The 27,777-nt window shown below is 30.4% G+C and overlaps 1 protein-coding gene across 1 annotated transcript; it reads left to right on the top strand.

The window, feature by feature from the left end:
* Window positions 1-232: 232 nt before the first annotated feature.
* LOC110787078 (glutathione S-transferase U8) lies at window positions 233-3,686 on the top strand. The gene is made up of 2 exons (XM_021991647.2): window positions 233-587; window positions 3,233-3,686. The coding sequence occupies exons 1-2, from the start codon at window positions 270-272 to the stop codon at window positions 3,575-3,577; spliced, it is 663 nt and encodes a 220-aa protein (XP_021847339.1). The 5' UTR covers window positions 233-269; the 3' UTR covers window positions 3,578-3,686.
* Window positions 3,687-27,777: the final 24,091 nt, after the last annotated feature.

Genomic DNA, 27,777 nt, shown 5'->3' with positions numbered 1-27,777 from the left:
GAATCGACACACCTAACCAAGAGATGAGGTGAGTAAATATTAAACATAATGGCATGGGATCAGCCCATACGTCAAAAATAATGGCATGGGATGGGATCAGCCCTTACGTCATCGGCTCTTGCTGAACCTTCTTAGATCTAGCTTGCTGTCACATTAGTCATTACTAGTATACGTCAATTAATTAAATATGTTGCTATAAATATACATAATACTAGAATGGATGAACAAAAAAACAAAAAACAATAAAACAAATTCTTACTAAAATTAGAATGGGGGAGCAAAATGTTAAAGTGTTGGGAAATTGGGGGAGTCCATTTAGTAGAAGGGTAGAAATGGCCCTTAAATTGAAGGGTATACCTTATGATTACCAAGAGGAAGAGCCTTATGGTAACAAAAGTCCGGAACTTTTGAAGAGCAATCCAGTTTATAAGAAAATTCCTGTGTTGATACACAATGGGAAGCCAATTGCGGAGTCCCAAGTGATCTTGGAGTATATTGATCAAGTTTGGGATGGTTACTCTATCTTGCCTACGGATCCTTACCAGAGGTCTCTAGCACGTTTTTGGGCTAAATTTATTGATGATAAGGTAATTACTTCATATTTTTTGTTTACAATTTATGACTTCATTATGGTTGTTCTTGGATATATCGACTCATTTAGTTGACAAAGTATTAAGTTTGTTGACCTAATTGAATCTTGTCTATATTACCGTATTTTTTACACTTTTACAAACTAATTCAACCCCAAAATAAAATAAACTCTATTCATGTTAATGTTTTTTTTTTTTTTCTTTATCAAGAAAGGATATAGGAGCTTGTTATTAACGAAATCAATTGTCGGCGTTGCCGTTGAGGATAAAAGTCAACACATACATATTCCCCACTACTACCGGTATTTCGTATTGCCACTAGATGAGCAACGGGGAAAATGTAAAATAAATAAATTGAAAAGGTGATGATAAAGGTCGCAAGTTGCGACAACATTTAGTTGTCGCAATTTTACATGTTGCAGTTTAATTGGTACATATAAGCGCCACGTATGCTATGCGTCATCATAAATATTTTACTATCAATGCAATATTTTTACTATAAAAATATATAAATTAGGTAATCGATGTAAAGAAAGAAACAAATCAGAATATTAAGATTTTCCTACCTGTTTTTGAAACATATATAATAGATTATATAAATTAAATATTTTAGTTTCCAATTTAAATCATGACACATAAGCATGCCATGTCATCATTGTGACACGGCTTAAAGGTCGCATGTTGCGACCTTTATCATTTTCGAATTGAAAAATGTCACCCAAGTATAAAAATATTAAAACAATAGCCACTTGATTTGAAATTAAGGCTTTTTATTTTACTAGCTCTATGTCGTGCAAAGTAAGTGTAAAAAGATACTCTATTTCTACTTATAGCGCCTTCTCTCCTACGAGATCGTTATAGCGTAATATTGCCGCAATTTAGAAGGTGGACCATGGTGCACATAGAGTATGATGCATCTTAAGAACACTAGTATATAATTGAAAGAACATCTGGTTACGAGAAAAGAACATGATTTTTTTTGTTTAGGTTTTTAATAAATAGTAAAATAATATATTATTTTTATAACAAAAAAGTAAAATATTATATCGCATGTTTTTTTGCCGTAATGTCATGTTCTTTTGCTTATGCACATATGTTTTTTTGATACACCATGTTTTTTGTGCACCACGGTCCATAGTCCATAAATTGCTCTCTCCTGACCACATGGCTTATATTCTATTCAAAATCATGTGACAAATGTACTTTTGCTAGATTTTTTTAGATTCTAAAAGGGACTAAAATTAAAAAATAGAGGGAGTATAATTATTTAATGAGAGAGTAAATTATCAAAATATATATATATATATATATATATATATATATATATATATATATATATATATATATATATATATATATATATATATATAATTAATACTCCCTCCGTCCACTTAAATTGACTTATTAATTTAATGGGTGTTAGTTGATAGTGGAGTATTTTTTTTAAGATAGTTAGTGGGAAATGTGTAAGGGGTGGGGGTGGTTAGTGGAGGGTGTGAATTTTTAAATGATTTTTTGTAGTGAGTAGGGGAATAGGAGGGTTAGTAGTTAAGTGTAAGAAATAATATAATATTGGTAAAAGTTTCCATTTATAGAAATGGTACAAGTATTAAGGGACAGCCCGAAAAGAAAAACGGTGCGAGTATTAAGGGACATAGGGAGTAATAGTACAATATAACTATTTGATCACATTGAGAAACTATTACTTCCTCCGTCTCTTTTTGTTCTTCATGTTTTGAATATTTTTGTGAGACAAAAAAAATCAAACAAAAAAACAAATAGAGACGTTGAGAGTAGATTAAAAAGTTGATAAGATATATTTCGTATTGATCTTATGTATAATACTGTCATATATACTCCGTAACTTTTTATATTCAACTTTAGGCTAACACAAGTTTTGAAATTTTCTATCAAATGGAAAACTAATCCCTCGCAAACGTACTTTATTTATGTAAATGTAGTTGCCTATTTTGAATTTAAGACCATATATTATTTAACTCCATATTGTGCAGAACAAGTATATGTTTGGTTTACTTGATTTTGGCTCAATTTATTTCGTTCTAACAAACTTATTTTTGTTGAAAAAACTATTTATATATTTAAATTGTCTGAAAAATAAGTTATTTTACTGAATTTGTCTGGTGTTAATATCCTAAATGCTTTGTTTTGCTGTATTATCTTTGGTCAGAAGTCAAAACAAGTCCTATGTAGTATTACTTATTTTACAATATCTATGCAACTTTTTTCAACCTTATTCTTAAAATTAAGTTTAAACACATTCTTAAAGTTCTTTTTTTTTTTATTATTTATATAAATAAAGGAAATTTTGTCCATTCTACGTCATAGCCCCTTATCATCTTAAAATTTGAGTTTGGCAGTCTAATGTGGTAATCTAAAATAATCCACCTAATCGATATATCAAACCTTAGACATCCCTTTCTTTTCCTTTTGAACTTGAGATATATGTTTTCATATAGTAAAAATCCACCAATTACCTAACTTCTACATGTATTACTTAAAAAGCATATATCTCGTGTATGACAATTGAGGATAGCGTAGTTATCTTAGATGATAGAATGTTGTATGTGATAGAGAAATGACATTTGGGTTTTGCGACTATCTAACATTCGTGATTAATATAGGCAATGCCATCGCTTTGGAATGCAATGTGGGCGAAAGAGGACGAACAAGAGAAGACACTCAAGGAAGCAAAAGAGAATTTAGAGATGCTCGAGAAAGAGATTGAAGGGAAGAAGTTCTTTGGAGGGGAAAATATTGGTTTTGTTGACATTGTTGCAAACTTCATTGGCTTTTGGTTAGGAACCATCCAACAAGTTTTAGGGAAGGAAATACTTACTAAAGAGACTTATCCACATTTAAGCAATTGGGCAGAGGAATATGTAAATTGCGACATCATCAAACAAAATGTGCCTCCAAAAGAACGTCTATTTACCCTTTTCAAGCTACGTCACGAAGCTGGATTTTAAGTAGTAAATTACTACGTATGTTATACGGATTACGGACTACTTGTAATACATCTTTTTAACAAGTTTTATCCTTTTGTTTTCAATAAAAAATCAAGTTTCTTAGCATAAATCATGGTTTTAAGGGGTATTACATTTTTGGCGTGGTTGTGTAATTCAACTTGCTTTAGAGAAAACATTGATTATTGGGCCGGTGAGCAACTCTAATGGTAAAAAAGATGATCTACTCATAAAATATAAAAATACGTGAGCATTTGAACAAGTAGTCAATTGTTAGTACGTCAATGGCGTAAGCAACTATCAAAATTTTGTTGCTATTTTGAGCAGGTAGTTCAAAATGTTGATGGATATTGAATAATTTATTTTAGATCAAATAAATAAATTAGATATTATAGCAAGTTATAAAATATTGTGGCCAACCAATGTAAAATTTTGTAGCTTAAATCAATTGTAGCTATAAATTTGATACACCAACTTGTAGCTCACCATCGGAGTTGCTCTAAAAGTCGCAACTTGCGATAAATTTTAATTGTTGCAATCTTACATGGCGTATTCTTAATGGTGCCACATAAAAACTTGTCGCAATCTTACATGGCGTGTTCTTAATGGTGCCACGTGGCGCCACGTAGGTCATGAGTCATCAAAAAAAATTAAAGCCAATGCTAAAAAATTTACTATGAAAATATGTAATTAAGGTAAACGATACAAAAAAGGAAATAAATATTTAATATATTTATAGTAAATATGTATTTTCTTTTATCTTGTAAACTAGTTGTAAGCCCGTGCGATGCACTATTTTGTGTTTAATAATTTTACCACGTATATCAACATTTATTTTAAATAAACTTAACTATTTTCCCATTTGTCCATGTATAATTGCGTGTTGCAACTTGCAACCACCTTGAATATATCAAGAACTTGATATATTATTATTTAAAAGAAAGATAAATGTATTCACTTCACCTTGACTATATGTCTTTCACTATTTGCGTTTACTGTATTTATCAATTTCTTCGTCATTAATACGGAGCAGTACAATCTATCATCTCTAATGAAGTTGTAGTTTATTATGATACAAATTATACTTATTCCCCATCTTAAATTCTACTTTTTCTACATATATTTTTCGGATTTTTCATGAAATATCTTTGAGTTTTAGCGTAATTCACCAAACACCCATAAAGTTCGTAAATACAGAAAATATTCCTCACAAATGACTTTATACTCCAAATATCCCTTCATGGTGTCATCAACCCTAATTAACTCAATTAACATCTAATTAACCCCCATTTACCCATTTTACCTAACCCATTTTTTTCCTTTTTAATTTTATTTTTCTTTCCCCTCTCCAATGACCTTTCCTCCGTCGTCCACGCATATCTTCTTCCTCTCCCTTCTTCTGCCACCGACTCGTCCCCATTTTCTCCCTCCTCGACCCCATCACCGTCGCTGGAGACGACCCCTCCGCTGCCAATACCTCCGTTGTCAGTTTCGGCATTGGCGTAGATCACATCGATCTATCTAAATGCCGCCGCCAAGGAATCTCCGTCGTTAATGTAGGGGACACCTTTTTCGATGTTTCCGATTGGGTGGTCGGCTTATTGTTGGATGTGCTCCTCCTCCCTCACGCCCTCCCTCCTTTTCCTCCGCGCAAGTCGCGTGCAGCTTCCTGCCTTCGTTGGGAGAGAAAAATGAAACCGAGGAATTAGGGCGGCGGTTGATTGTAGGGGAGGTGAGAAGGAGACGAGAATGACAATGAGCAGGGGGCAACCATGGGAAAAAAATATCCCTCTCCATCGCCGAAAAATCAAAATCCGGTGGAATCTTTGAGGTTGGTGGTGGGTTAATGGAAGAAGGAAGGGGAGAGAGAAAAGAAAAATAAATGGGTGGGTTAATGGGGGATTAAGTGGGTAATTAGGGATTAGGGGGGTTAATTAGTGATTAGATGGGTAATTAGATCGTAATTGGTTGATTATGAGGATGATGACGTAATAATAAAGGGATATTTGGGGTATTAAGACACTTGTGAGGGGTATTTTATGTATTTCTGAAACTTGATGGGCGTTTGATGAATTACGCTTAAACTCGGGTGTATTTCATGAAAAATTCGTATATTTTTAACTGTATATTCAATCTTTTGTTAAATCATTATACTCTTGAGAAGTCTTTTTCATGATACTGTAATTTAATCTTTTTTTGAATGGTTATATTTTTGAGTAATTCATTTTCACAACATAATTCGTAATTTTTTTTTTAATATGATGATCATTTAACTATTTTCCTAATCTCGTTTATAGATATATATTCTCATTTTAATGATTTGTGATGTATGTAGACTATTATTGCCTCCGCTCATAAAGATCTTTGCAGTTACTATTTGTATAAATATTTAGACAAAAATAAAAAAGTTGGTTGAATATAATAAAATATGGATAATATAAGAGAAATGTGCAAAATGGTGGGTGGGTGTAAGAAAAAAAAGAATAAAGTTAGAGAAAGTGAGTGAAAATTTGTAAATATTGTGGGGTAAGAAGGGTAAGGTTGTAAATTTTCATGTCTAAAAGTAGAATAAAGCAAAGTGTAAAGAACATTATGAAATGGACTAAAACGGAAAGTGTAAAGATCATTTTGAAATGGAGGTGGTATATGTTTCGCGCCAATGGAATTAGTAATTCGGTATTGTATGTGAATATACATGGGATGTCTTTAAATTACTAATTTTCCACGGATACCATACTTATCATTTGTAGAATTTTAGCACTATTCCTTCATATATACTATGAATTTTAGCTATTTCGATTAAACTACTTTGCTAATATAAAATAGAATTATAATTTAATACATTGTTGTAACATTCGCCTAGTGTTTTTCGATTATATAAAGTGCAATACTTTATGTTCTTAGTATAAGTATGTAACTATATTTTAAAAGTAAAATTCATCTCTAATGATAATGAATTTTCCTAAATGAATATTTCGCACCAGTCTACAAGAATCCAAATACAAACTATAGTTTGTCTTCCTAAATTAATGGGGATTATAATTTTAAGATGATTTCATTATATTTTCTGTACATGTGATTCTCAATGATTTGATTATGAGTGTGTTTATTATCTATCTACAAAGTACTTTGTGTAAGAGAAATTGAAACAATCATTACTTCGTTTGCGTCATAAATACTAAAAATTAAGTTCAAAATTAATTTTCAATATCACAACCGTAACACATCCACCATACATAACCTATTTGGTAAACCAACACACATCATAAATAATTTTTCCATCTATTGTATCTAGTATTATTAACAAAAGAAGCAAATGCAAAGCTATGGAGAACAAAGCTAATAAGGCCTAAACATAAATACAAAAGGCTGAGAGACCAATTTTTGTTCTAGGTCTATTTATAATGTTTTGATGATTAACCGTTTAACTCATGTTAAACTCTATTTTTATTAAAGATAACCGTGCTTCATCAATGTTTTTAATATTTATCTTTTGTATGAGATTTCAACATTATATGCAATCGTTAGCATTTACTTGTGTGAAATTTGAATTTTTTAAATTTAATTGCGTATCTCTATTTTATTCGTCAAATATTAAAGATTACCTAGGTGGCGTTCTAATAACTGAGCAAATATGCATCCTTTATATTCTATTAAATTGTTAAGTTAAAATAAAACTTATATGTATACCATCTGCTATATTTTATACTAGATTTAAAGCCTTTAAGCGATAGTTAAAATAGTGATTGTTTTTATAATCAGTGAGTATTACAGTTTTAACCCCTCTTTATTGTTCTATTAATATTTTTTCAAAATCTATCTCTTATTATCTCTAACGGAACTTTATTTATCTATTTTTATTTTTCTCTCATAATCTTTTACTGAGTTTTATTTATCTTTTAAAAAAAATTCAAAATTAATCTCTTATTATCTTTTACCATGTCTTTATTTATCTATTTTTAATTTTCTCTTACTCCGTATTATCTTTTTTTATTTATCTTTTTTACTTCCTATCAAAATTTATCTCTTATTATCTTTTACCGGGTCTTTATTTATCTATTATTATTTTTCTTTTATTATCTTTTACTGAGTTTTATTTATCTTTATCTCTTATTATTTTTTACTGGGACTTTATTTATCTATTTTTATTTTTATCTTATTATCTTTTACTGAGTTTTATTTATTATCCCTTATTATCTTTTACCGGGTCCTTTATTTATCTATTTTTATTTTTCTCTTATTATCTTTTACTGAGTTTTATTTATCTTTATCTCTCATTGTCTTTTATCGGTCTTTATTTATCTATTTTTAATTTTTAATAAATCTAAAATAATATTATTGTTTGATGACATAGAAAATCTACGTGGCGCTCCGAATGCTCTACAAAAAAACTCCCCTTTACGAATTCTATTAAATTTTTAAGTTAAAATGAAACTGTTATATATATCAACTGTTATATTTTATATATTAGATTAGATAAGTGTTTGATGTTGGATTGAATTTCATTTTAGATTTATTTTTTTAACTGTTAGGGTGGTTGATTTTGGATGGAGTTGTGTATACGTAGTATTCGTAACTAATTATCTACATGTCACCTAATTATTTATCTACGTGGCACTCGAATTTTTTTAATTCATAAACAATTGTGAAACCTTATTTTTAATTCGTCAAAACCATTAGATTTCCTACGTGACGCTCTAATATTGGATTATTGTTTGATTTTAGATTAAATTTTATTTTAGATTAGTGTTTGATTTTTGATTGAATTTTATTTTAGATTAGTGTTTGATTTTGGATTAAATTTTATTTTAGATTTATTTTTTAATTATAAGAGTATTTGATTTTGGATGGAGTTGTATATATTAGTAATTAATTAATTACTTAAAATATATACGTGGCACCTAATTAATTATCTACGTGGCACTTGATTTTTTTAATTCAAAAATAAATTAGAAATCTTATTTTTCATTGGCCGAAACCAATAGTAATCCTAGGTGGCGCTCTAATATTTCAGCAAATATGCCTCCTTTATATATATATATTAGATTATATATATTAGATTATATTAGTTTTTGATTTTGGATTGAATTTCATTTTAGATTTTTTTTTTAATTATCAAAGTGATTGATTTTGGATAAAGTTGTATATGCGTAATATTAGTAATTAATTAATAGAAATATCTACGTGTCACTCGACGTTTTTAATTCAAAAATAATTTCGAATCTTTTATCATTGGCCGAAACCATTAGATTTCCTATGTGACGCTCTAGTATTGAGTTTGGATGAATTTTAGATTATTTTTTGATTTTTGGTTAATTTTATTCTAGATTTATTTTTTAATTATTAGAGTGTTTGATTTTGGATGGAGTTGTATATATTAGCAATTAATTAAATAATTAAAATATCCATGTGCAACATAAATATTTGGATGAATTTTAGATTAGTGTTTGATTTTGGATGAATTTTATTTTAGATTTATTTTTTAATTATTAGAGTGTTTGATTTTGGATAGAGTTGTGTATATGATTAATTAATTAATTGAAATATCTATGTAGCACCTAATTATTTATCGACGTGGCACTCAACCCTTTCTAATTCAAAAATAAATTAGAAATATTATTTTTCATTGGCCGAAACCAATAGATTTCCTACGTGGTGCTCTAATAATTCATATATATATATATATATATATATATATATATATATATATATATATATATATATATATATATATATATATATATATATATATATATATATATATATATATATATATATATATATATATATATATAAAGGGGAGTTTTTCGAGAGCATTTAGAGCGTCCACGTAGGATTGTCCAGTCACATAATCAATTATTAATTTTATTTTTAGATGATGAATAATGAGATAAAATTGAATATAATAGGAGTTAAATACTGGTAAAAGATAATACGAGATAAATTTTGCTAGGAGTCTAAATAATAAATGACAGGCTCAAATCCCGTGTTTTAAGTGAAATATTCTACGACAGGGTATCTAATTACTGACATGATCGATATATGTGATTAGTAGTGAATTATGACTACCCACCCCCCTTTCACGACGAGCTTGTGACGGAATCACGTTGTAATTGTTCTTTTATGACGGAAAATCTTGTCATTAATACTTTTACACCATAAAAAAATTAACAAATCATGAATTCCATCTGTAATTTTAATGTATTGATATGTACATCGCACGAGCTTATTCTAGTTAATTTATAATACGGAGTACATTAATTTATAATATTAACAATTGAAGAATAATTTTTTTGTGGGTGTGTAAATAGAAAAGAACGAAGATAAAGACTAAAAGCAATGTCCCTTTTTTTTTCTACTTAAGTATAAAATTATTTTAAATTATTTTAATTTTAATTTCCCATATAAATAATGTAAAATTATTTCTTTTTTCTAATTTCCTATAAAGGTTATAAATATTTTCCTAAAACAAAAAAATTACATTACTCAGGCCCTGTTCTGTTCACCTTATTTCCACTTATTTCAGAAAAAATAAATTCAAATAAGTTCAGATAAGATAAGTTCAGGAAAAATAAGGGTTGGCCAAGTACAATTTATAACTAAAATAAGTTTTGATAAGTTCTAATAAGTTCAGATAAGTTCAGTTAAGTTCAAATAAGATAAGTTCAGAAAAAATAAGTGGAAATCAGGTGAATAGAACGCATCCTTATTCAATTTATAAATTAGGATATTAAAATTTTCCTCCATTTTTTCATAAATGTAAAAGATGGTATATAAGTTCTTGTTTTCCAATTTATAATATGACATGTAAGCGTGTCATATCACCACTGTGACACGTCTTAAGGTCGCAAGCTGCAACCTTTTATCACTTTGCTCGATTGATATACTGATTTGGGTGTTGAATATCAGTGGGGCCTAGCTAGTTGTTAAAATTGAGGTTTTGTATACGATATGTAATCAACTTCGAATCTCACTGCCCCTGTTTGTATTTTATATTGACCTTGCGGCTCATTTGCATCAAACTGATCCTAGGCTCCGTTTGCCTCAACAGAAAACTTTTTCAAAGGAAAATGATTTTCCATGGAATTTTTTTCTAGCGAAAATAGTTTTACTTTGTTAGTTTTTTATAAGAAAAATTATAATAATAATAAAAAAAGAAATGAGACGAGAGGACATAAAAAGAAATGTAAGAGAATAGAGTGGAAATTGTGGCATCCTTTAAAGAAAGTTGATTTCCACCCTTAATAAAATTATTTTCCACCCTTAACAAAATAAAGGAAAATGGGATATCTTTTCCCGGAAAATGATTTTTTGTCAAAACAAACACATCCCTAGTACAATTTGTATGTAATGCTTTACATGTTCGACTATTGTATTCAACTTTTAACCTAATCTCTTCTGTTTAATTTTGGTCTAATTTTGTATCATTTGTTTAAGGCAACAGTAGAGAAAGACAAAATTGTTGTATTTAGTTTTCCATATGGAGTAATATCCTTTTTCTTCTTAAACTTGCCAAGATGGGTATGCTATAGTTAAGATGTCCGAAAACCGACCTGGACATAAAAAATGGGGCGAAAGCAACTGGACCAAAGACAACAAGCCCGTTACTCGGTCGACAAAAGTAATTTTCGGTTGTCTATCCAGTCCAAAATCCTTTAAAAACAGAGTTGAACCAAATCGGTTTTTAGTTTAAAACTAGTATAGTGCCCGTGCGATGCACGATTTATAATCCTAATATTAAATTTGCATGAAATCTAAATTTTATTTGCAGACAATCTATAATTAAAAAAAAAATAGAACTTATAAATATTTTCTATTTATAAATTAATGATGGATAAAATATGTTGTTAATGTCTTATTTATTAAAAAAAAAATTAAACAAATAAGGGTACAAAGATATGATTATTTTCGTCCCCGTTCATCACCCGTGTCAAATATAAAATTATTCTCATCCACCCTATACTTCGGTAGTGATACTCCTCTAATACTCCCTCACCGTCTATCTCATTAGCCTATCACTTAACACCTACCTCCTCCATCTATTTTATTCGACTATAAATGACTTTGAGGCGGCGGATCGAGCCTCCACAACCGTACCCGCGTAAAACTTTTATCCCCTCCACCAACTGTATGTATGGTACCAAACCTCAATCCCATTCCTGTTCGTCTTAATTATGAGATACGAAATTAAATTCATCCCAATCAAGTACCTCATTACCTGATCATTTAACACATACCCGCACCATTTACTTTATTCAGATAGATATGACTTTGAGGCGGGGAGGGACCTCCACACTCGTAACCACCTAAGATCTTATCCCCCTCCTCGCCACCCACGATAGGAACAATAGTACCACCCAGGCCACCCCGCCCAATCACTTTCCTGAAGGGTAAACAATATAATTCATCCCCGTTCACTCACCCTCCCGTGCATCTACACTAGCCTCAAACCCACCCAAGAATCAACATTTTTTGTTTTGGTAAGAGAATTTTGAATTTAAAACTCTATTATAGAGTTTTCTACAATTTGATTGTCTGATTAGAGTAATTGAGCAAATGAACAAAACATTATAATATGTAGGTTAATAGTTTTTTTTATGAAAGATTCGCGATACATTAGTTGAATGATAAGAGAGGCGGGCGAGGCTAATAAAAGATTCATGCATCCTCGTCCCGTCACCCTCTTAACCCAAAAAAACCCACTCCACTTACAATCTTTCGTCCCTATATTCATTAAATACGTCACTTTGTCTTTCATGCATCTTACTTTTGAATATATTGACATAAGTTTATTATTAAAATTGATTTTATTAGCTATAATATTAATGAAAATATCTAAAAGTGACATATATAATTAGAATTTGGTGAGGGTTCGGGTCCTCAAATCCAATAATTCAAACTCGCCCCATCACCAAGGTGGAATGGTACACGTTATCCTCATATCTATTCACCAACACCAAATCTCTATTTATTAGACAATATTAGTCAATAATCTATCTTTATATTCGTCGTTAGAATAAATTAATTAAGTCCGGACTCGCCCATATCGATCAAGTGTGATGCATGGTTTATATATCAAAATGTTAATTTTACACAAAATTTTATATATAAGGGATACTACAATCCTCTACATTCACATAGAAAAATTATTTTTGTCGTTGCAAACATATTAATAATAATTTTGTTACAATATAAACCCTTATAATAAGATATAACCATTATAAAGTCTATGTTGGCTTATGGAGTTAGAAATCAAAATCATCTTTGCCCCTTCACCCCAAATATGATAAAATATGATATATTATTAGTAGAGCAAATATGCTTACCCACTTTATCCGACCAAATATTCATTAAAAAATGCCATACTACATCCTCTTAACTCAATTGACCCATTTAAAAATTTATCTTATTCATCAACTTTTAAATCTAACTTAATATAAATCGTAAAATACGAAATTTAATTTTACTAAGTTATATGTATGTCTATTGTCTTATCTTGTCATATCACAAATTAATGTTTTCGTAATATCTAGTTTTGCATGTACAATTGCATGGACATAATATGAAGCATATCAGTTGCGTTGACACATAATCCGTATGTCGTAGTAATTCCATTTAATGTTTACTAATTACTAATACATAAATTATAAATATATTTTTTTAGTTTAGCAACAATATCTTTTAAAAATATACTTCGTAATAAGGTGTTGAACTGAAGTATATCCTTCGTATAATTTATTTGTTTAATTAGGAAGGGGAAAAGAGCAGGATAATATTTTTAGTATGTTTATTATCAACAGAATCTTTAGATTTATAATGAAAATCAATAATATTTTTCGTAAATTTAAGTGTTTTAATTATTATTTTTTAATTAAAAGAGAGGCGAATCAATGAGTGACATTTGTCATCACCACATTGATTTCCTCTCTTTTAATATAATATATAGATTTATCCCCCTCCTCGCCACCCACGATAGGAACAATAGTACCACCCAGGCCACCCCGCCCAATCACTTTCCTGAAGGGTAAACAATATAATTCATCCCCGTTCACTCACCCTCCCGTGCATCTACACTAGCCTCAAACCCACCCAAGAATCAACATTTTTTGTTTTGGTAAGAGAATTTTGAATTTAAAACTCTATTATAGAGTTTTCTACAATTTGATTGTCTGATTAGAGTAATTGAGCAAATGAACAAAACATTATAATATGTAGGTTAATAGTTTTTTTTATGAAAGATTCGCGATACATTAGTTGAATGATAAGAGAGGCGGGCGAGGCTAATAAAAGATTCATGCATCCTCGTCCCGTCACCCTCTTAACCCAAAAAAACCCACTCCACTTACAATCTTTCGTCCCTATATTCATTAAATACGTCACTTTGTCTTTCATGCATCTTACTTTTGAATATATTGACATAAGTTTATTATTAAAATTGATTTTATTAGCTATAATATTAATGAAAATATCTAAAAGTGACATATATAATTAGAATTTGGTGAGGGTTCGGGTCCTCAAATCCAATAATTCAAACTCGCCCCATCACCAAGGTGGAATGGTACACGTTATCCTCATATCTATTCACCAACACCAAATCTCTATTTATTAGACAATATTAGTCAATAATCTATCTTTATATTCGTCGTTAGAATAAATTAATTAAGTCCGGACTCGCCCATATCGATCAAGTGTGATGCATGGTTTATATATCAAAATGTTAATTTTACACAAAATTTTATATATAAGGGATACTACAATCCTCTACATTCACATAGAAAAATTATTTTTGTCGTTGCAAACATATTAATAATAATTTTGTTACAATATAAACCCTTATTATAAGATATAACCATTATAAAGTCTATGTTGGCTTATGGAGTTAGAAATCAAAATCATCTTTGCCCCTTCACCCCAAATATGATATAATATGATATATTATTAGTAGAGCAAATATCCTTACCCACTTTATTCGACCAAATATTCATTAAAAAATGCCATACTACATCCTCTTAACTCAATTGACCCATTTAAAAATTTTTCTTATTCATCAACTTTTAAATCTAACTTAATATAAATCGTAAAATACGAAATTTAATTTTACTAAGTTATATGTATGTCTATTGTCTTATCTTGTTATATCACAAATTAATGTTTTCGTAATATCTAGTTTTGCATGTACAATTGCATGGACATAATATGAAGCATATCAGTTGCGTTGACACATAATCCGTATGTCGTAGTAATTCCATTTAATGTTTACTAATTACTAATACATAAATTATAAATATATTTTTTAGTTTAGCAACAATATCTTTTAAAAATATACTTCGTAATAAGGTGTTGAACTGAAGTATATCCTTCGTATAATTTATTTGTTTAATTAGGAAGGGGAAAAGAGCAGGAAAATATTTTTAGTATGTTTATTATCAACAGAATCTTTAGATTTATAATGAAAATCAATAATATTTTTCCTAAATTTAAGTGTTTTAATTATTAATTTTTTAATTAAAAGAGAGGCGAATCAATGAGTGACATTTGTCATCACCACATTGATTTCCTCTCTTTTAGTATAATATATAGATTAGTATTTGGGTTTGGGCGGTGTTTCGGATTATTAAAATACCAATTAATTATTACATTCTTTAATGAAATGTTATAATTTTGTATATCTGTCAAAAAAAAATGTTATAATTTTGTACACAATATTTTTTTGTATTATATTAATATTAATTTTGCAGATAACATGTAAAAGTTCATAGGTCAATTAGTTAATTCTCTAGTGTTAAAATCAGAGGTCGCATATTCATTTGTCGCTCTCCCATCCTCCCTCCCTCTCTTATTTTCTAGGGTTTATTTTCTTGGCCGCCGTAGACAGGAAATAGTCTAATTTCCAAAGAAATTAGACTATTTCCGGCCCTTTTCCTTCATTTAATTCAGTTATTGTCTCCTAAATTCAATAAATTTTCACCATATGGGCGGAGTTCGTCCTTGTTCATTAGCCTCCCTATGGTGAAGTTAGTATTAGTATGTTTTGTTTGTCGTTCAGTGGATTTATGTAGAATTAGTTCGTTGGTAAAGTTTTATGCGGGATCGCAACAGATATCAATTTTTCGAGTACATTCAGATGAATCAAGTGGAAATCATTCTCGTGGCTACAAAAAATCGTTAGACCCTCTCTCTGAAAAGGATGCATATTTCAGCGTTATATACGGGAGACGTTCTACAGTGCAAGATTCATTCAACAATCGTAGTTTTGATGAATGAAACCTTTATTTGATTCAATTTGTCATGTATTTGTTAGATCTATATTTCTCTTGTAGATGTCGTATGACTCTTTATTAATGAATTAATTTTCCTTTCAAAACAAAAAAAATCAGAGGTCACGTGTTCAAATCTTGTGCAAACCACATTTCTCATTTCTTACTTTTATATGAAAGTGGATTGATAGCATGTATTTATGAGTTGGGGGAGAGCGTCATGAGACATGTAGACGCCATAAAAATGTCTTTTAATAGTATAGATATATGTACATAATAAATATAAGATGGCTAATTTTATTTTTTAACACGTTCAAAATAATATTAATCCGTACATTATTAACATTTGTATATTAGTCTTTCAAATTTATTGTACACCAAAATAACTTTTACATTATTTTTTGTAACTTTTTAATATTTTGATTAACTTTTATATTAGGATAAATTGCTTTACCACCTAAAAAAATAGAAAATTTGTTTTTTACCACCTAAGAAACTAAAACTTGTATTCTACCACCTAAAAAATATTAAGCCTTGTTTTTTACCACCTGAAAAATGAAAAAAATAGATGAAAATGTCATGTGGAGCCCACAATAATTGTAATATTTATGATATGTTCTTTTCTTCCATGATTTTATGTATTTGACTTTTTTTTCTTCCCCCGCTTCCTTACCTTTCATGAATTCTCATAATTTTTCACCACCATTAATTAACAAAATTAACAAAATTTAATGGAAGTAAAGAGAGAAAGGTGAAAGGGTTAAAGAAAATCACACAGGGAGTGTAAAAAATTGGAGGCAAATTGAATTAGGTAGCCACACATAAGTGTTTCATCTATTTTTTCGTTTTCAGGTGATAAAAAGTAAGTTTGAATTTTTTTTTAGGTGGTAAAATACAAGTTTTAGTTTTTTAGGTGGTTAAAAAAAAAATTCGATTGTTACAGGGGTAAATAATCTGTCTTTTATATTTAAAAAAAAATGAAGGATAAACATTAAAGGGTTAAATGGTCAACTTTATACATTATTAGTAATTTTGAAGGAATAATTTTTATTAAAATAAAAAAAAATTGACACTAAAAATTAGATAATTTTTAAATTATATCGGTTAATTTTTAAATATTTAAAGTTGAATTTTACTCTAATTTAAAATATTTATTGTACACCATATTTAAATTAAAAATTGTGAAATCTGACAGCCATATCAAACCAGTTTGTTAGACATATACGAAGGTTAACCGGATATTTTCTTCTAAGCACGTGATGTGGCTTTGATTATAGTAGTTACTAGTTTAGTACCCGTGCAACGCACGATTATTACTACTCCGTAAATATTTTTATGTAATATTTTTTAATAATTTAATAATTATTTACAGAAAAGTTAATAAAATCTAATATATATAAATAAATGGGAGTTTTTTGGAGATAAATGAGAGCGTCCACGTAGGATTTTCATATCACAAAATAAATTATAATGCAATAAATTATAATGCAATTTTAAAGTAATAAAATAAAAGTAAAAAAATTAGATAAGTATTGAAATTTCTGTAAAAAAAATATCCGATAGTATGATTGACATTAATCTTTAAAATAAAAAATCAAAATTAAATATCTTGGTAAAAGATAAAATATTTTAAGCTAATTTTAAATTTGGTGCGTGGTTTATCACAAAGTAAAAGATAATGCCATGACGTTTTAAAAAAAAAAGATAATGCAATGAAATCTGTACAAAAAAAAAACATCCCAATTCCCCCCACCCCCTTAAATACGTTTACTGCTACTTTTTTTATGTGCTTTAAAAAAAAGAGATAATGCCATGAAGTCTATAATTTTTTTTTTAAAAAAAACCCCACATCCCAATCCCAATCCCCCCTCCCCCTTAAATACGTCTAATGCTGTTTTTTTTGTGCTTTATTAATTAATTGTTCTTATTATTAGCTATGTTTTGTTGTTTTGACTTATCTGATTATTAGTAATAAGTTTAACGAAGTATTAGAATATTTTGTTCATTTTTTCAGACTTAATAATTTGCGTGTATCGTGTAGGGAATAATCGAGGTATGATTTCATGATTTTTTCCCTAATTGTTTGTTTGTTGCTCCTTAATGAATAAATTTTGTGCAGGTATATTCTCCATATAATCAAGGTTTCGTTATACCAAACCTTATTTACCACGTGTAATCTTTCAATTTCAACAATCTATGTTTTGAAAGCAAGAATTTCATGGATAAACAAAACTAACACATTTGCAACATTTGGTTTTAGTTTTAGGTTAAAAGTTAAGCGCAACGAACCTCTTTCGTAATATGTGCCACATACAATCTCCAAGTGCATTAAGGTATTGCAAATTTAATTATAATTGAGTTTTGTAATTTGGTTACGTTTCAAATTTAATGGTCCTTAACTTTTATGAGTTTGCTTAATAGTAGATTTTAATTGCGATCACCGGAACCACCGACAGACATGGACAATAAGGAATTAAGGAGACTAATTTACTTGATTCCATGCGCACCCTGGTGCCCATAAATAAAAGCAACAACAAAAGGGAAATTGTATTTCCTGCGTGCATAAACTTTCATTCTCTTAAAATTATGGTTGAGAAGTTATACAAGCAGGTTAATTAAGTATGAGCTTTTTAAATACATAGGCAAATTCAAGCTAATTAATATATATGGAGAGGGTGACCATATTACAACTGTGAGTTGAAGAACAACAAATGCGTAATATACCATTAATATATCCTACTTCCTACTTAAACGCATAACATATGCATAATAAGGTTTCAAAGCTGGTAAGTCATACTTAACTAAATAACCAAATAATAAAACCGTATTCTAAAATATTATATTACGTAGTAGTAATTCAGTAAATAAAATCCTACTTAAACTAAATAACATTTTTTTAGAATTAAAAATTATGGTGAACTTAACTTACCCAACCAATACAATTTAATATTATCACACCAATCTCCTACAACCGTAGAAAGAGTACTAAATGTTATATTAGTAATTAAGTAAATAAAGTCTTACTTAAACTAGATTCCAAAAAATATATATTTTCGGATAAGATTACGTCAAGTATACAATATTATAACACTGCGATAACATATGCATAGTATACGATTTCTATACTAAAGATATGTAATGATTTTGTTGAGATCACAAGAATAACTTATGCATAAACATTTTAAATATTAAGAATATATTTATACTCCATTTTGAAAAGGGACCTATTTTAACTTTCTATTATAGGTATAATTTATAAAATACCTATTTAGCTATTTATATACAATGATATAATAAGACAAAAATGTACGAAAGTTTACAAACCCGTGCATTGCACGGGCTTCAACACTAGTAAAATATATTTCGTAAATGAGTTCATCAACACCAATTGATTTAATTTTTCCGAAATATATAATTACGGAATACTTTAAAATATAATGCGAGGAAATCTGCTAAGGAACCAATGAACCTCCCCACCCATTTAGTATTTTAATCCTTATCATTTTCCTATTCCTCAGGGCCACTGTCAGCTGTGTCATTGGTATCAGTATCATCGTCCTCGGCCCTAATTTCACTACTGGACGGGCCACTATCCACGAAATTTTGTTGAGCATCATAGTCCAGGTTATCATAATCTTCCTCCGGTTCACCTTCGACCCTGTAGTTATCATCCACTAGATCATCCACCTGCTCTACCTCTTCGACTTCATTTTTGTCACCATCGTCGCCAGCGCTGTGGAAAAAAAAATCTCGAATTACCTATACATGCATCACATTTTAAATGTTTTATTAACCATAAATTTTAAGTAATTCGAAGGGGGGGAGTATTAGCTAATTGAATAGCTAGAATAGAACGATAAGAAGTACGAGCAAGTTAGCCAAGTATAGTTAGAATAGAACGATATGAATAATCAGTGAACATTGTCATCTTGCAACTGCTTTATGTTGGGTGTTATTATATGGCTAATTAAGACAAAACAGGAAACATGAAATTCAACATGGTTAATTGAAAATATATATATTAATCGGCAAAAAAAAGGAATAATATATAAGCACTTGCCGAGTAGCCATTATCTCTTAGATTTTTTAAAATTCTAACACTGACCAAAAGAGAGAATTGGTGGAGGACGAAAACGAACAGTGGTGGAGAAGGGTTTACATATACAGTGAAATGAGAATATTATGACATATATGATAGTTATAAACAACTAACATTCTCAGCCAAAGTCTCTAAAAAAACTACAGAACTACGTGTTCATGTACAGAGTATACTTATAATGGGTATCCCACCTTATGGGTAATGACTCCAACCTCTCGCAAAAAAAATATTGATTTTGACAAATTTCCTAAGTAAAAAGAATGTAATAATAAGTCATGTACATGACATGTGGTCATGTGTATAGAAGTCCTGAAAATCAAGCAAACTATCAGAATTCAACAAATGGCGATCTCTCAAAAAAAAAAATTACACTACATATTAAAGAAAAGCACTCATAGTGTCATGCAAAACGAACGACTTTGTTTAAGTACAGTTGTAACACCCTGATAATTCCTTATATTTATAATTCCATTTTCCAAATAATATAAAAGAATTACCAAGATATTACCGCCACCGTGATAACGGCTAATGCTATTTACCAGAATTACGCATCGGAAAATAACTAACTTTCAAATCATAATAAATAGTTAATGGTATACTACAAAGTCGGAACCGTTACGGACCAAAACAAAAATCGTTAAAATCCATTAACTAATGGTTAAATAATTGGTTTAGTCATGACTATAAAGTAAAATAGAGTTTATAAAATACGGAAGTAGAAAATATAAAACTCTCAACACAATCCCATGATAACTTTTTCCGCAAGTTATCTCTAACAACCTGATTATTCAAAATCTACTCCGATCCCCAACAATGCAAATGCAATGGTGGATCATCACAAGGTCATTAAGGCAAAGACCATGACAGAAAGACATGAAGCACGAAGTCAGCAAAAGCTGAGTACGAACAAGCTAGAATAACATTCTATCCTAACATGATTCACTCGAATCTATACCTAGTATTTAGAAAGCAAAACCATAAATCTATAGATGGCATGTGTTTCATCTCATTTTTTCATGCATCATTTTTTGACATGTGGCATCCCCTTTTTTAATTCATCATTTTTGTTGCAATTGTTTCTTATACTTTACAACTCTAGCACCTTTTCCACTTCATATTCTCCATTCAACATCGATTTACCATTTTAATTCATATATAATTATTCAATCTTTTCCACTTCATCTCTTTCTTTAACACTTAATATTAATATAATCATTTAATATAATTTTATGAAGTATATTCTTTTAACCTTAAAATTTCTCACCTCTTTTAAATCATATATTCCTACTCAAATACAAGCTAGCCCTCCAAAAAAATTGAATTTTAAAAGACAATTTAACAACCACTAATTGCCCGTTCTTGGAACGGGCTTAAGAGCTAGTTAATAATAATCCACATGCAAAAACCATTTAATAACAAGTAATCATGGAGACAAGACGCGACACTTGACACGACTCTTGACTCACAGATTAATTAAGAAGTATCTTCGAACGGGTAAAAGAAAATATCCATAAAAGGAAAGATAAAGGTGTTGGGAGCCCTCCAACCACCAAATTAAATAAAAATTAGACTCCTACCGACAGTCGAGCCACACCGACGGAATTCCAGTGCATAAAAGCATAAAAACGAAAGAATGAAACAACGTCTTGTATCATTAAAGGACTACAAGTTTTCCGGCAAGACTCCCCCCATTGTTCATACTCAAGGTATATACGTTACAAGAGTTTTGAAGCTCATTCGGGTTGCACTTTATGTTAATTAGTATTTTATGTTGAAGGCGACTCAAGACTCAACACAAAGCATAACATACAAACAATTAATCAATGACACTTTAATTTAATCCTTTAGGACTTGTGATCAAACATAGGACTCAAGTGATATTAATCCCATTGTTCCTTCTCAAAACACTATTGAGATAACCCGACATTTCCAATTAACAGGCGGGGTGTGCCCATAGCACAAATAGTCCTTAGTTAAAGTCACATAAACTTCAAACATATTCTACTCGGAGGTAGAATAAATAATGCACTGCGGCATATCCACTAGGCTCAAAGTATGCTAGACATCCCGTACAATAGCATAACCATAAAACTTGCATGTGAAACACTCATACATGCATATAAACTTGAACAACGTGCTTATTCAACGATTATAAAATATCACAACATGATTGTTCACATGGGCTTCATAAAGAAATAATAAACCATAACATGCTTGTTCACACATCAAACATGAATTCACAACACTTCGAGTTCACATGATTCACAATTAATAAACATCACATAATCCTCATGGAATAGGTGGTCACCCTAGTCATGCACGTTGTAATACCCCGAACTTTTGAGTATTTTACGATAAATTATTTTAGTAATTTATGTTGATTCGGTAATTTTTTTTAAAAGGATTTTCTAATTTTAAATAAATGAATTTAAGAAACTTGTCTTTCAGATTTTATTTATTTATTTATTATTTTTGAAAATTTATTCCTTTAATCTATATATTATACTAAAAGAGAGGAAATCAATGTGGTGATGACAAATGTCACTCATTGATTGGCCTCTCTTTTAATATATTAAAAAAATAATTAAAAATATTAGTCAAAATTTATTTGTTTTATTTAAGGAAAAATATGCCCAAAGAAAATATTATTGATTGCCATTATAAATCTTTAGATTCTGTTGATAAAATAAACATCCTAAAAATATACCGTAAAAATATAACTTATCAAGATTTACATTTTTAAACATTCTTATATGTTATTTTTTCCTCAAACTATGTACAAATCTGATTACATAGTGATGACAAGTGTCGTTATTTTATTTGATTATCTTATAATCTATATATTATACAAAAAGATAAGAAAATCAATGTGGTGATGACAAATGTCATTCATTGATTGTCATCTCCTTTAATATAAATAATTTAACTTAAAAAAATAAAAACATCAAATACTTTACGTGTTCGATTCTCTATCCCACTCTTTTATCCCACTGTGTACAACTTAATACCATTAGTCCACATCATAAAATTACTCAATTTATTTATTCACTTTTTTGTTTAACTGGGTAAATCTTTACCGTCTCTTTTCTCTTCTCCCTCATCCCTTATTGAGTTATTGCAATTCTGCAAACTCCCACTGCTCACTACCATGAAATCTATGTAAATTTCCATACAAAATAAAAATATTGTTAATCGTTTATAATCATTATCAAGCACAATAATAAATTGTATCTCTACTCTCTCCCAAGCTCCTATGCCTTAACGGTTGAAGATCCTAACACTACGTTTAACGATAATTATTATTCGTGCTTGTACTGTGTAGTATAGTATCCGTGCAATTCACGGCTTATAATCTAAATATAAATTTATATGAAAATCTGGTAGATAATTATCATTAAAATAGTGCTTATAGATATTCTCCTAATTAAAATAATGACGGATAAATTATTATTGCCCCTATCAGTGTCTTATTTATTAAAAAATATTAAAACAAATAATGGTACATGGACAAATTATTTTCACCCCTGTCAAGCATTAAGTTATCTCATTCACCATTCCTTCGGTAGTCATACCACTTAGTACTTATTTACCTCATTATTTGATCACTTAACGCCTACCCACCCCTCCCAATCCGCGTCTCGAGAGGTCGGGTACAAAATAAAAAATCATTCATACTTCATCACCCACCTTTGCGATGCAAGATTTACAATAGCGTCCACGGCCACCGGCATTCTAAAAATTACTTTTTTATGACGAATAATAATTATTCACTCATATTATTGAAGTCTTAAGGGTATTTTGATTGAAATTTTGACTAATATATTGTAATCTATCTATATTCTACGTACTAACATAGAGGAAATCAATGTTGTGATGAAAAATATCACTCATTGATTCGTCAATGAGTGACATTTGTTATCATATCAACACATTGATTTACTCTCTTTTAGTATAATACGAGTATAGTACCCGTGCGATGTACGGTTTAATATAATTAAACTTAAAAAAGAAATTACAACAATACAGTCCTATAATCGACCTGACGCAAATAGTATGCAAATTCCTAAATATAGGGTTGAGAAACGTAATATCAAATGGTTTATTACTTTCTACCAAATATAATATGTATAACTGACACTTATTAAAAGTGCTACCACGTTGATTATGAATATTAAAAAAATGTTACTAATAACTAAAATATTATAATGTTTTGTCCATTTACTTAATTATTCTAATCATACAAACGAATTGCCAAACACTCTAGAATTAATAGAGTTTTAAATTTCAAAATTGTCTTACCAACAAAAGAATTGAGTCTAGATGTGGGTTTGAGGCGGGTGTGGAAACATGGGGAGGGGCTATGAAGAGGGGATACATTTTTTTTGTACCTCTCGAAACGGGGATTGGGAGGAGTGAGTATCATTACTGTCGTGGATGGAGGGGATAGGGATGAGAATTGTAAGGGGGGTATAGATGTGCTGTCCAAAAGTGGATTATTTATCAAATATAGGGGTGTCAGATTGCCTGTGGATCAAGTTTTTTTGTGGATCCCCATGTGCATCCTTCATAAGGGACGGGGATAGAGGAAAGTTTGGTGGGTGACGGGGTTTAAAAATGTATGTGTTATGGGGTGACAGGGCGATGATGAATTTTAGATTGGACTCGCCTGCGCCGCTAATCATACATATAATTGATTATGAATAATATAGAAAAAAATACTACTCCGTACTAACTTAAGAGTGCATATTATAATGTTTTGTTTACTTAATTATTCTAATTAAACAAACGAATTATCAAAAGACTCTAGATTAAAGTTTTAAAATTCAAAGCTCCTTTGCCAAAAAAAAAATGTTGAGTCTAGGGTTGAGTTTGAGGGGGATGTGGATACATGGAGGGTGATGAAGTGAATGCATTTTATTTTGTATCTATCAAAACGAGGATTGAGAGGGGTGGGTATCATACCTATCGTGAACGGCGTGGACGAGGATGAGAATTGAAGGCGGGAACGGGTGTGCAGGTCTCACCCTGCCTTAAAGTCATCTCTAAATGAATAAAATAAATGGTGTAGATACGTGTTAAATGATCTGGTAATGAGGTTGATGGGGGAACGTGTGTGTATTAAGTGGGTTTTACTATCGAAGTGAAGGGTGGAAGCGATACCTTTATTCTTGACACAAGTGGTGAATGAGAATGGAAATAATTTTATCTATGTACCCAACTTATTTGTTTCAATTAAACCAATAAATAAGACGACGTCGCATGAGCAATAACAAATTATCCATCATATTTTTAACTTGGAGAACATCTATAATCTACTAGGTTTCATATAAATTTAGTTTTAGATTATAAACCGTGGATCGCACGGGTACTATACTAGTTAAACCCTAAACCTAGTTCCATTCTTATTGCTAACTCTATTATCCGCTTCTTAGCACTTTGACTCAAGATACATTTGTTTCTCTTTCTTCTCCATGCTCACCATCACCACCCTTGCAATCCTCCACCATTAAAGCTTGATAGCCTACGCGTTGCTTCCTTATTTCTTGATCATATGTGCGACATGGTCCACCGTCGGTCGTCGTTGATTTTGTTCCTTGTTCCTTCAGTTTGCGTGAGTCTCCTTTTGAACCTTTACCCTACTTTCCGTATGTTTGAGATTATACAAATTCTTGATAAGCTATTTTGTATTGTCTAGTTTTCTACAAATTATGAAACTGTTAACAAATTTTTATCAATGAAAAATAGCTTTTGGCTTTATGTACTTATCCTTTAAAATATAGTACAATTGCTTAAACTAAAGAAAATGATTTTGTGTATTTTATAGAAAATATAACATTCCATCATTGAGTTTTTGTTTTTGCCGTTTTAATCAAATCATTATACATGTTTTATGCTACCTTGATTTCGAAAAAGAACGATTAACATATTAATGATTTTTAGAATTTCAAATTCAGATATCTAAATGTTTTGTCTTTTTTTTCTTCCGTTTTACAAAGTAAAGGCGACTTGTTTATTAATCCTAATCGAAAGATATTTGCGGCGTCTAGCTAATTGTTATAGTAGATTAATAAGAAGTTTTATTTAATTTTAGATGAGGGTTACACAATTGATTTGGAAGTGAGCTACTAGTTTGAGTATGTGCGCGTTCAAGGTAATTTTCAATGTCCATCATCTTTAGGTCCCGTTAGTAAAAGTATTTGGGTATATTTATGTGTTGATATGTGCTACAGAGATTAAGTGTTATGTAATTATGTGTATATATATGAGCTATATATATGACTTGAGTTTATGAACATGTATAATGTTAGTCTTATTGTGTCAAATTTATTTTTATTACGATATCTATTTACGAAAGCAAATACTTATGTTTATGTATTTCGAGTGGATTATGCATGGCATTGGGTATAACCTGTAGACAAGAACTTTCTGGATATTGTTATTGATGATAATGAGTTGCGTGGATATGCTAGACTTTTGTTCTGTCAGTGCAATTAATAAAGGACTAATGTGATATCTTGTACGTTGATAACGTAAATTGTAATATAAATGCCATTGTGGGTTTTCAGGACTACCAGATCTACTTGTCTAAACCTTATTAAAATACTAATTACTTAAAGTATAATCTTAGAGGGAAAAGCCCGTAAGGGTTAGGAACAGGTTGCCCTGCTAGATGTTGTTCTATCGGTGCACTTTAGTGGAGACCCGCTAGGCTTCTAGTAGGTTTCTATTACTCTGTATTAAACTTTCTGCTTAGACTTCCTCCTAATTCTATTGGTGCGCGGTCGCGGAGACCCATAGTGTAATACCTCGAATTTTTAAAACTTGATTAATTATGCCTAATTATTTTTATTTAGCTTAAAATCGTTTTAAATCCTAAAATCGAACTTTATTTTAATTAACAAAGTTTTATTTCGCTTGAATTTTTAATATTGTTACGCAATTTACATTTTTTTTTTCTTCAGATTTTATAATTTAATTTCAGATTTACGAGCTCAAGCTATTTTTTTTTAAATCTTAATTATTTCATAATTTCCGATTTTTAATAATTTCGAAACTTTCTTATGTTATTCGAAAACTAAATTTTATTTTTCGTTAACGATATTTTACTAAAGAATTATTTCAAAACTTGTTAAAGATTTCTATTTATCAATTCCTAAAATAGCAACTAAAATTCTGAAATTTACCTATTCTAAGATTTACAAAAAAATATTCATGCAAACTCAAAGCCAAAATAAACACTGCTCTTCTACTCTTCTCTCACGTGTCAACCAAGTCAAAATGGAGACAAAGTTTTCTTACTTTCTTGACTCCTCTTTCTCCCTAATTCAGTCCAAGTTCATTTCCTTGGGCTCCAAGTACTACAGCTTCTTCCTCACTCTACATGTCTTCAAAAACCAGACAAATTCAGATGGAATTTCAACAACAAAACAAAAAAAAATCAATTTCAATCATCCCTTCCTTGTTCTCTTCTCTGTCGAACCACCACCACCATAAACCACCACCAATCGCCACCTCCTCCACCATCTCAACACCATCGCACCACCATCATCCCTCGCCTCTCCTGCTCTTCTCCTCCCACGCACTCCCCTGCCTCGCTCTGTCTTTTCCCTTTTGCGGCACCACCAACGTCGCGCCACCACTCCCAACCTCCCCCGCCACCTTGTAAACCAACTCCCGCCCCCAAATACTCCGGCGAGCTATATAGTCGCCGCCCAGAACCGCCCCAAGTCACCACCACCAATTCCCCTGTTTCCTCTCTGTTTCGCACACCCCCACCACCCTCCACTCGTTGTCCTGCCGCTGCGAACCACCATCACCATTGCTGGTTAATTTTCGGCACGAATCTG

This window comes from Spinacia oleracea, chromosome 6, assembly GCF_020520425.1.
Source record: "Spinacia oleracea cultivar Varoflay chromosome 6, BTI_SOV_V1, whole genome shotgun sequence".
In the NCBI taxonomy this organism is placed as follows: domain Eukaryota; kingdom Viridiplantae; phylum Streptophyta; class Magnoliopsida; order Caryophyllales; family Amaranthaceae; genus Spinacia; species Spinacia oleracea.
The sequence above is the reverse complement of the archived record's forward strand: the minus strand, read 5'-3'. Positions and strand labels throughout refer to the sequence as shown.